At 43.4% G+C, this 11,240-nt stretch overlaps 1 protein-coding gene across 3 annotated transcripts in view; it reads right to left on the bottom strand.

Annotated features, from left to right (window-relative positions):
• Positions 1 to 10,924, bottom strand: part of LOC135550028 (zinc finger MYM-type protein 4-like) — a 35,668-nt gene extending 24,744 nt beyond the window's left edge. For 2 of the 3 annotated variants that reach the window (XM_064980459.1, XM_064980458.1), the window contains exons 1-6: positions 6,395 to 10,923; positions 4,311 to 6,069; positions 3,908 to 4,054; positions 3,641 to 3,702; positions 3,240 to 3,383; positions 3,020 to 3,071 (exon numbers count right to left, since the gene is read on the bottom strand). In XM_064980459.1, coding sequence (XP_064836531.1) covers positions 3,020 to 3,071; positions 3,240 to 3,383; positions 3,641 to 3,702; positions 3,908 to 4,054; positions 4,311 to 6,069; positions 6,395 to 6,427 — 2,197 coding nt within the window. In that variant the 5' untranslated portion in view covers positions 6,428 to 10,923. Of the gene's footprint in view, positions 1 to 3,019; positions 3,072 to 3,239; positions 3,384 to 3,640; positions 3,703 to 3,907; positions 4,055 to 4,310; positions 6,070 to 6,394 lie in introns of all 3 variants that reach the window. The other variant, XM_064980460.1, reaches the window with a different exon arrangement.
• Between the last annotated feature and the right edge of the window lie 316 nt (positions 10,925 to 11,240).

The following is an 11,240-nucleotide window of genomic DNA, read 5'->3' on the forward strand; positions in this document are numbered from 1 at the left end:
AAAGAGTTTTATTGACAATTACATGAAGTTGATGCAGAGTCAATATTTGCAGTGTTGACCCTTCTTTTTCAAGACCTCTGCAATCCACCCTGACATGCTGTCAATTAACTTCTGGGCCACATCCTGACTGATGGCACCATTCTTGCATAATCGTTGCTTGGAGTTTGTCAGAATTTGTGGGTTTTTGTTTGTCCACCCGTCTCTTGAGGACTGACCACAGTTCAATGGGATTAAAGTCTCGGGAGTTTCCTGGCCATGGACCGAAAATATCAATGTTTTGTTCCCTGAGCCACTTAGTTATTGCTTTTGCCTTATGGCAAGGTGCTCCATCATACTGGAAGAGGCATTGTTCGTCACCAAACTGTTCCTGGATGGTTGGGAGAAGTTGCTCTCGGAGGATGTGTTGGTACCATTCTTTATTCATGGCTGTGTTCTTAGGCAAAATTGTGAGTGAGCCCACTCCCTTGGCTGAGAAGCAACCCCACACATGAATGGTCTCAGGATGCTTTACTGTTGGCATGGCACAGGACTGAAGGTAGCGCTCACCTGGTCTTCTCCGGGTAAGCTTTATTCCGGATTCCCCAAACAATCCGAAAGGGGATTCATCAGAGAAAATGACTTTACCCCTGTCCTCAGCAGTCTGTACCTTTTGCAGAATATTAGTCTGTCTCTTATGTTTTTCCTGGGGAGAAGTGGCTTCTTTGCTGCCCTTCTTGACACCAGGCCATCCTCCAAAAGTCTTCACCTCACTGTGTGTGCAGGTGCACTCAAACCTGCTGCCATTCCTGAGCAAGCTCTGTACTGGTGGTTTATTTTTATTTTACCTTTATTTTACTAGGCAAGTCAGTTAAGAACAAATTCTTATTTTCAATGACGGCCTAGGAACAGTGGGTTAACTGCCTGTTCAGGGGCAGAACGAGGATTTGAACATGCAACCTTTCGGTTACTAGTCCAATGCTCTAACCACTAGGCTACACTGCCGCCTCAAATTTGGTGGTGCCCCGATCCCGCAGCGGAATCAACTTTAGGAGATGGTCCTGGCGCTTGCTGGACTTTCTTGGGCGCCCTGAAGCTTTCTTCACAACAATTGAACCGCTCTCCTTGAAGTTCTTGATGATCCGATAAATGGTTGATTTAGGTGCACTCTTACTGGCAGCAATATCCTTGCCTGTGAAGCCCTTTTTGTGCAAAGCAATGATGACAGCATGTTTCCTTGCAGGTAACCATGGTTGACAGAGGAAGAACAATGATTCCAAGCACCACCCTCCTTTTGAAGCTTCCAGTCTGTTATTCGAACTCAATCAGCATGACAGAGTGATCTCCAGCCTTGTCCTCGTCAACACTCACAACTCTGTTAACGAGAGAATCACTGACATGATGTCAGCTGGTCCTTTTGTGGCAGGGCTGAAATGCAGTGGAAATGTTTTTGGGGGATTCAGTTCATTTGCATGGCAAAAGGGACTTTGCAAATCATTCCAATTCATCTGATCACTCTTCATAACATTCTGGAGTATATGCAAATTGCAATCATACAAATTGAGCAGCAGACTTTGAAAATTAATATTTGTGTCATTCTCAAAACCTTTGACCATGACTGTATACTAAGCTTCACGTCTGGAGGAAACCTGGCACTATGTCTACGGTGAAGCATGGTGGTGGCAGTATCATGCCGTGGGGGTGTTTTTCCAGCAGCAGGAACTTTGAGGCTAGTCAGAATCGAGGCAAAGATGAACGGAGCAAAGTACAAAGAGATCCTTGATGAAAACCTGTTCCAGAGCGCTCAGGACCTCAGATGGGGATGAAGGTCCACCTTCCAATAGGACAACGATCCTAAGCACACAGCCAATACTACACAGGAGTGGCTTTGGGACAATTCTCTGAACGTCCTTGAGTGGCCCAGCCAGAGCCCAGACTAGAACCTGCTCAAACATCTCTGGAGTGACCTGAAAATAGCTGTATAGCAATCCTCCCCATCCCTCCTGACAGAGCTTGAGAGGCTCTACAGAGTAGAATAGGAGAAACTCCCCAAACACAGTTGTGCCAAGCTTGTAGTGTCATACCCAAGAAGACCCGAGGCTGTAATTGCTGCCAATGGTGCTTCAAAGTATTGAGTAAAGGGTCTGAAAACTTATGTAAATGTGACATTTTTATTTTTTGTAAATTAGAAAAAGTCTAAAAACCTGTTTCTTTTACATTTGGGGGTATTGTGTGTAGATTGATGACGAAAAAAAAAACAATGTAATACATTTTAGAATAAGGCTGTAACGTAACAAAATGTGGAAAAAGGCAAGGGGTCTGAATACTTCGAAGGCACTGTATATTTTTTTTAATAACAATCTTTGAGAACTATCAATTACCAAAACAAAAGCTAGACATCAGTGAGAATTGACAATTCCAAAAACAATTGTTTTAGCAGTATTCATTTTGTTAGTATGTTTGAGCAAAAGAACCCAGCATAAGCCAAGGCAAAATGCATAGAACAACAGGAAATTAGCTTTAAAACTGCAAAGGTTTCTCAGCTCCATGGCAGAATATGAATAATCAAAAGAAACTTGCATTAAAACTGCACAAATGTATCTCAGCTCTATCTAGAACATTTTAGAATTGTAGGAAATTGGCTTAAAAACGGAACACTATCTCTACCCCGCCAAAATAAGGGTTGTTAAAAGTTCTGTTAAATTCGAAAATTGTTAAATGTTAAAATTGCCCCCTGCCACCCGTAAGGCCCTTTTTGATCTAGAAAGAAAACCTGCAGCCAAGTTTCGACATTAAGGCAGTTCTTCTCAAACCTGGGGACACATTTTTGTTTTTGCCCTAGCACTACACTGATTCCACTAATCAGGTTTGCTAATGATTTGATTAGTGGAACCAGGTATGTAGTGCTAGGGCAACAACCCAAAAAATATGCACCCATTTGGGTCCCCAGGACCATGATTAAGAAGCACTGCCTCAGGGCTTTGACCGTTGAGCTACCACTAACGTGTCCTGATGTGTACAAATATCAAAGTGCCCTGCTCACCGATTGGGGTAGGGCCGCCGCCCACAGAGAAGACGTTACTGATTTTCAACTCCTGTAAATAACAAAAAGGTGACATACATTTAACACGCACACAGGATTTGGGATAAAATACACACATAGCTTGAACTATATGCATTGACGTCAATAGACAACGTTCATGTAGCTCAGACAACTGAATGGTCCCGTTAGAACAAGGCCAGTGAGTTTAGAGATGTCATACCTCCGCTGCGTCTGGTTCATCCTTGACGCCCTCTGTGAGGACGACTGGAGCCAGGGCCTGGTCATACTCCTCATCTACTGGCTCATCCTTCACATTCACCATGGAGAGGGTGTCAACGCTGGTGGACACAGGCTCTGCTGTCGGCTGGGCAGACGGCAGAGAACATTCAACAGCAGCATGCAACATTCAGTAAGAATTGTAGATGGAATCATGCAAGTTAATGATGAATGTTTACCGGCCATCTATTACACGGGTATTCTGACAAAGCCTTCGCAACACCTCAAAATCTTTAATACACATAAGGAGTGGCCACATTTCTGCCAAGCATAAGCTTGTATAGTCACTCGGGAGGAAATTAATTCACTCTATTCTTTCGGTTGTGCTGGAGAGAGGATACTCACATCCACAACTTTGACTGGCTGTCCTGTCACTCCATTCTCCAGCCCTGCAGGACTGTCAGAGCCTGCAGAAAAACAAGCAACCGGTCTTTCAGCTTGAGATTTGATTATTTATTTTTTAACAGTAAAACCATTACTGAGAAACAGAAGTGTACTCATTAGCATCTGAATATTGTGAGGGACCACACTAACATTCAAGTAGTCGGGTCATGTCTGAACATCATGCAGCCAAAGACTATATTCCAAAGACTGACTCTTGTGGACTCTCACCTTTACTGTTCTGTGGGAGAAAAGCTTCGCTAGAGGTGGGACTGGGGTGAAATGGTTTGATATCTTCAGAATGGTCCCCCTCCATAGGTGGAGACGAGCCGCTAGCCTCCTCAAAGCTGGTCTGCTCAGCAGGTTGCTCTGTGTCCTCTGTCGTGGAGACAATGTTTGAAAGATGGGACAGTGTGAGTAAGGTGACGTGTTTGAGGTCTGAGGACATTCGACACTGGGGCATTCCATCAGCAATTGAGTGTTAAGCAAGATAGCGCAGTGTTTAGGGTAACATCTCATCCGTAAAATCAAACACAACCTGAAGAAATGAATGAAGCAAACTACGGAAACAATTGATAATCCCGATCCTAAACTTGTATAGCCAACAAAAAGCTGCAGGCAGCAGTCTTATTACCTGTATCCACAATAGAAGGCATGGAATCAGTGTTGTCCACTTGTCCGGTCTTACTGGGCTTCTCTCGTTGCTTCTCTGTCAGTGCATCTGTCCCGGTGTCCATCTTCTCCACTTCATCCCCATGATCCAGGGAGTTGCTGCTAAAAGCGTCCATGTCGCTTCCCTCTTCCACAGCAGTTATCATGGGCATCCCCTCCAAGTTGTGTTCCTCCTGCATCTGTTCCTCCTCCACTTTGATAGCATTGACCTCCATCTCATCATCGGCATCCACTACTCCCATGTCCAGAGGTATGTCTGTGATGTCTGTTCCACCATTAGTCTGTGAAGCATTTGTATTGCCTGTTACTTCCACAGTCTGGGGTGCATCTGAACCAACGGTTTCTCCGACTACCTGCGAAGCATCAGCACTGGCCGTTTCTCTTTCCGTAAGTGAAGCATCCACGCTGGCCGTTTCTCTTTCCGCCTGTGAAGCATCCACGCTGGCCGTTTCTCTTTCCGCCTGTGAAGCATCCACGCTGGCCGTTTCTCTTTCCGCGTGTGAAGCATCCACGCTGGCCGTTTCTCTTTCCGTCTGTGAAGCATCCAAGCTGTCCGCTTCTCTTTCCGCCTGTGAAGCATCCACGCTGGCCGTTTCTCTTTCCGTCTGTGAAGCATCCACGCTGTCCGCTTCTCTTTCCGTCTGTGAAGCATCCACGCTGTCCGCTTCTCTTTCCGCCTGTGAAGCATCCACGCTGGCCGTTTCTCTTTCCGTCTGTGACGCATCCACGCTGTCCACTTCTCTTTCCGTCTGTGAAGCATCCACGCTGTCCGCTTCTCTTTCCGCCTGTGAAGCATCCACGCTATCCGCTTCTCTTTCCGCCTGTGAAGCATCCACGCTGTCCGCTTCTCTTTCCGCCTGTGAAGCATCCACGCTGTCCGTTTCTCTTTCCGCCTGTGAAGCATCCACGCTGTCCGTTTCTCTTTCCGCCTGTGAAGCATCCACGCTGTCCGTTTCTCTTTCCGCCTGTGAAGCATCCACGCTGTCCGTTTCTCTTTCCGCCTGTGAAGCATCCACGCTGGCCGCTTCTCTTTCCGCCTGTGAAGCATCCACGGTGGCCGTTTCTCCTTCCGCCTGTGCAGGATCCACACTGGCCGTTTCTACTCCCGCCTGTGAAGGATCCACACTGGCCGTTTCTCCTCCCGCCTGTGAAGCATCCACTCTGGCCATTTCTCCTTCCGTCTGTGAAGCATCCACACAGTCTGTTTCTCCTTCCGTCTGTGAAGCATCCACACGGTCTGTTTCTCCTTCCGTCTGTGAAGCATCCACACGGTCTGTTTCTCCTTCCGTCTGTGAACCATCTACACTGGCTGTTTCTCTTTCCGTCTGTGAACCATCTACACTGGCTGTTTCTCTTTCCGTCTGTGAACCATCTACACTGGCTGTTTCTCTCTCCTTCTGTGAACCATCTACACTGGCTGTTTCTCTTTCTCTCTGTGAATCCTCTTCACTGGCCATTTCTCCCACAGTCTGCAAGGCATCTGTTATCATTTCTTCCACTGTCTTTGAATTCTCTACATAGGATTCCTTCACAGTTTCTGAATTACCAGCATCCCCTGCCACGTCTATAGTTGAGGTACTTGCACTGACTGTATTGGTAGCATCATCCCCACTGTTTCCATCTGCCGAGGCTGTTGGTGCATTGTTGCGTGATGCTCCTGGGCCCACAGATGCTCCAGCCTGAGCTGGCTGCTCCATCTCCTTGTTTGGCTCGCCTGTATGCTGAGTTAAGACAATATTCTATTAATAATGGTCCTATAAGTAGGGCCCTGAGTTTTTCATTACCACGTGACCTGACCAGGACAAAGTCAAGAACACAGTTAACAGACAGATCAAGTGTCATGGCTACTAGGGGTAATGTCAAACTCATGCTGACAATCAAATACCAACGTAGTGAGAACCAAATAGAACCAAGTTTGAGAGTGCAAGTGTTTAAGTTTGTTGATTTTCTTGGGCGGGAAATGAAGTGGATGGTCGATATAACTAACTACCTCGCTTGCAGAAGACATAACTAACTAGCTAGCATTAATTCAAAAACGTTAATTACCTCTGACTGGTCCGCTTTCTGGGATTCAGCCATGACTTGCTTCCAACGGCAAAAAACGACTAGCTCTTATTGTCACTCACTCACAATATAGGTCCACCAAAATATACTAAAAACGTATCAGAGGCTTGCTAGCCAACATGCATTAGCTCCTTCTACCGCCTCCTTGTTGTGGGGAAAGCTAGCTAGGTAACGTTAGCCAGCTCGTAGCAACGATATGTCGCCAGCTAAAACGAGTCTTAATTTGAATTACCGAACAACGTTCTTAAGCTTTGCCATGCATATGACGTTAACTACGGATATATCAATGCCGGTGAGTTATAACTTTACAGAAGTCAAGTCCTTTGCATTTTCACTCTGCACAGCTCCTCGAAGAAACTAGCGAAACATACATCTGCGTAAACATGGAAGACCTGGCTATGTCATTTCCTGATTTACATCTACATTGCAACACCTCAGTTCCGCCAACAAGAATAATGAAAGCCAATTTATGATTGAACTGGCAATGCGATTCCGGATGGTGTGGCATAATTGCGAAGCCTCGGGAATCTTCAATATCAGGCTCCACACCACATCTCTGTGCTCCTCCTAAATGTTGTAACAATGTAAAGGGCTCTGTTCATGCCTGTAAAGCTCCGCGTTGGCATGATTGGTTGATGGTAGGTGGGGACGGGAGGTCATATAAACTTACTTCCTTTTGACAACAGCTTCGCTATGTGAACCTCAATAAGTATGAAATACCTGACTTCTGCAGAGGCCATATCACAGTAAATGCTGTATTTATCGGATTATCAATTTATAACCTTTAAAATGCTGTACATGGTCAAGCCAATGTCTGAACGTGACTTTTATTCTGAATGATTTCAAAATCGGTGACCCAAAAGTACTTAGTTATTCTTGCTTGCTTCACAGATGTGCCAAGCGGTCAAGATTAACTACGGTAACTACTTCTGGGTCACGGATTTTTGGAGTTCTTCAGAATAAAAGTCCAATCCTGTATACTTTGCTAATTTTGGCACAATTATCAATATTCTATACTAATTATCATACAAAGCATAATTGAAAGTATTTATATAAGATATTGTCTTTTTTTTTTTCAAGCCTAAATGGTCAACAATGTTTTTTTGTGTGTGTACTCCTATCATTTAATGCGCCGTACAACATTATCTGTAAATAGTGTCGCAGTAAAAGGGGAACTCATGAGCACTTGTAGTTTCCAAATCCAGAGTTAACACCCAGATGAGTGTCACTGCTCATTTGGCAGCCCTTATAAAGTGGCATGTAAACTTAAATCCAGTATTTTTTTTCATATTGGACATACATAAAACTATTACGATCCTCTGGGCGTGAACTCTGTAGATTTGGAAACTATTGTAGAAGTGCTCCTGAGTAGAATGGACCCACCCTTTTACTGCGACACAATGTACAGATAATTTTCTATGCTGCAATATGTATGTCCAATATGAAAAAAAGATTGGATTTAAATTGATGGGCCACTCTTTAAGGGCTGTCAAATTAGTAGCAACTAAAAGTGGTCCTGAGTAGAATGGACACCTTTTTACTGTGACACAATGTACAGAGGCCAAATCATAATGGCTATTGTGTAGTTAGAGAGGTGAAGGTACCAGCTGAAGGATTGGAATTTTGTCTCAAGTAAACCAAAAGAATGCCATGCAAAATGAGTATGCACAGAACTGTTCTGTCTAATTTAGCATGCCATCATACAGGGCAAGCTAGTGATTTGAAATCAGTATTCTATATGGCAGGGTTCCCCAGCTGTCGGCCCGCGAGGCACGTTGGTGATTTGATTTTGCCCTCTAGGTTTTTTGAGCAAAAAACAAAACCAGGAAATCAGCTCCAAGTGATTTTTATTTAAGAAATCTGTTCCCAAGTATTCCCACGCATACTAGACATGACATGATCGTATACAAAGCAAGGTTTGAAATTATTATATTTTAGTCAAACATATCTGTTTGGGCTTCTTGCGGTCAATTTGCAATCTACAAATTATTTGTAATTACGTTCCAGCCCCCCGACCATCTGCTCAAGAAAAAAATTGGTCAGCGGGCAGAATCTAGTTTTGAAACCTGCTAAATGGGAACATGTTGCTAGAGATGAATGTGACAGAAGAATATAAACAAACTAGATTAATTGTCGTAATGCGCCCTTGCGTGCAGCCTATGAAACGAGTAGGTCATAGTAGAAGAACTTGAATCTAGTCTAATTATTAACTTTGGTCGAACCAGGCTGCAAACTGTTCTGCAGCCTTGTGAAGCAGATGTGCATCAAGTTTGGAAAATGCGGACTAGATATCCGGCAAAAAATGAGTTGACCTTGTATCCTCATTTACCTTTTTATGTTTATTTATGTCTCTATACACACACACCCCATCCTCTGCTCACTCACACATAACATGCATACATTTATATTGACTCTACCCACACGCACACCAACTCACATACATGCTGCTGCTACTCTGTTTATCTTATATCCTGATGCCTAGTCACTTACCCCTATACATATCTACCTCCATTACTCCAGTATCCCTGCACATTATAAATATGGTATTGGAACTGACCCTGTATATAGTATGCTTACTTACTTATCGTGTTCTTCATATTTCTTGTTTTTTTTCTTTCTAGTTATTGTTATTGATTATTGCTGTGTTTTGAGTTTGCAAGAAAGGCATTTCACTGTACTTGTGCATGTGACATTAAAACTAACTTGAAAAACAACATATAGCAAAACGCACGTGCACCTGGTGGACATATGGCGTGACTGCGGCATCCCCAACTAGTGTTGCGTACTGCTCCATTGACAATGAATGACTTCCACCAGAACGTAAAGAGTTTGATACATTTGGTGAACATAAGGCTTAAAGCAATTTATGCTTAATCTGATGGTGTGATGCAATTGCAGAGCCTCCGGAGGCATGTAGAGACCAATTTGAGCTCTGTACTACCCTGCACTGCCCATTTTTTTTTTAACAACGTGGAGGGCTCCATATAGCTCTGCATTGACATGATTGGTTGAGAATATGTGGAGGCAGGAGGTCCAGTATAAACACAAACTCACTTCCTTGACAACTTCCTTCTTCTCAGCGAAGCACAATAAATATAAATGCCCTGACTTTTGCATAGGCCCTATGCAGTAAATTATGTACAGCCACTGCTGACATTGGATTGACCATGTACAGCCTTTTAAAGGTTATAAATGGTCAATCCGATAAGAAGTCAGGGATTTTTCATACTTCTTGAGCTTCACATAGCAGAGCTGTTGTCAAGGAAGTACGTTTGTGTTTATATGACCTCCCACCCCCTATTTAAAAAAATGTATTGTCCAAACATTATATGGGAATAATAGGCATTTTATCTAAGAAAATGTAGTCTATTTCTGAACAAAGTAGAGTTTGGCAAACCCTGCTATTGGATGATCGAAATAGAGTACCACAGTATGAGTCATAACACCCATAAAACCTAGTGGTCAAACAGGGAAATGGTTCCAATCGTTTTTCCAATAGGGGATTTTATAAACACTTAAAATAAGGGCTGTGTTTCATGTAAGCTTACCTTGGTGTGAAGTTTTGATAAGCATGTAAATCTCTCTAGGACAAGGTGACTTTTATCAATATATTCCCCTATATTTAGCCCACCCCCCCAAAAAAATAAAAAAATATGAAATGCTAAACAGCTGCTAATCTGCCGAATCGAGACAAAGGTAAACATTTCTGGATTAACTATCTAATGCTAAACTACCGTAATTTCTGGACTATTAAGCGCACCTGAATATAAACCGCACCCACTGAATAAAAAAATCTAAAAAGTATTTTGTACATAAATAAGCCGCACATGTCTATAAGCCGCAGGTGTCTACCGGTACATTGAAACAAATTAACTTTATACAGCTTTTAAACGAAACACGGCTTGTAACAAAAATAAATAGGCTGAAACCACTGAAGTCATCTCCTTCGGTGTGAGAGTTGAATAGCTTCAGACCCAGACTCGTCCGTACCCTGATGGACAGGCCTTTACGTCTCATAAATCTTAGACACCACGATGGTCCACCTCTAAAATCCTCAAACTTCATTGCGGTGGCGATTGTTTTGGCTTTCAGTCGGATCTGCACAGTTGAAACACCTCGGCCGTCTGCTCTCTGTGTGTTGACCCAGTCTTCAAGCTCATTTTCTAGTTCGGGCCATTTGCTTTTCTTCCCTCTGAAAGCTTTTGTTGTCTTCTTGCAAGGAGTCAGTTCCTCACGCTGCTGTTTCCAACGTCTTATCATCGACTCATTAAGGCCAAGCTCCCGTGCAGCAGCTCTATTTCCTTTTCCAACAGCCAGATCGATCGCCTTCAACTTGAAAGCTGCATCATATGCATTTCTCCGTGTCTTTGCCATGATGAGGGTGACAAAATGACTACCGTAATCAGAATGATGGGAAGTTTGAGCGCGCTCCATTTACGTCACATTATGTGACGGTGCTGTTTTTTGGCGGCATGAATCTTGCGAAAGCGGGGAAAATCCATAAATTAGCAGCGTCATTGTATAAACCGCGAGGGTCAAAGTATGGGAAAAAGTAGCGGCTTATAGTCCGGAAATTACGGGTAAATGTAGTAATTAATACATTGGCTACATTTCTTTAAATGGTCAAGTCTGTGAACTTATTTGTGCAAGTTTTTAAATTGACACAATACCTGTTAGCAAAATTGTCAGCTCGAGATGACGTGCAGGAGCTTGCATGAATTTGTCGTCTTGCATGATGTTTACTTTAATGCTAATTAGCATTTTCGAATCTGAGCGTAAATAGAGCCAAATATATTGATAAAAGTCACCTTGTCCCTAGAGATTTACA

Source organism: Oncorhynchus masou, chromosome 12 (assembly GCF_036934945.1).
Source record: "Oncorhynchus masou masou isolate Uvic2021 chromosome 12, UVic_Omas_1.1, whole genome shotgun sequence".
Taxonomy (NCBI): domain Eukaryota; kingdom Metazoa; phylum Chordata; class Actinopteri; order Salmoniformes; family Salmonidae; genus Oncorhynchus; species Oncorhynchus masou.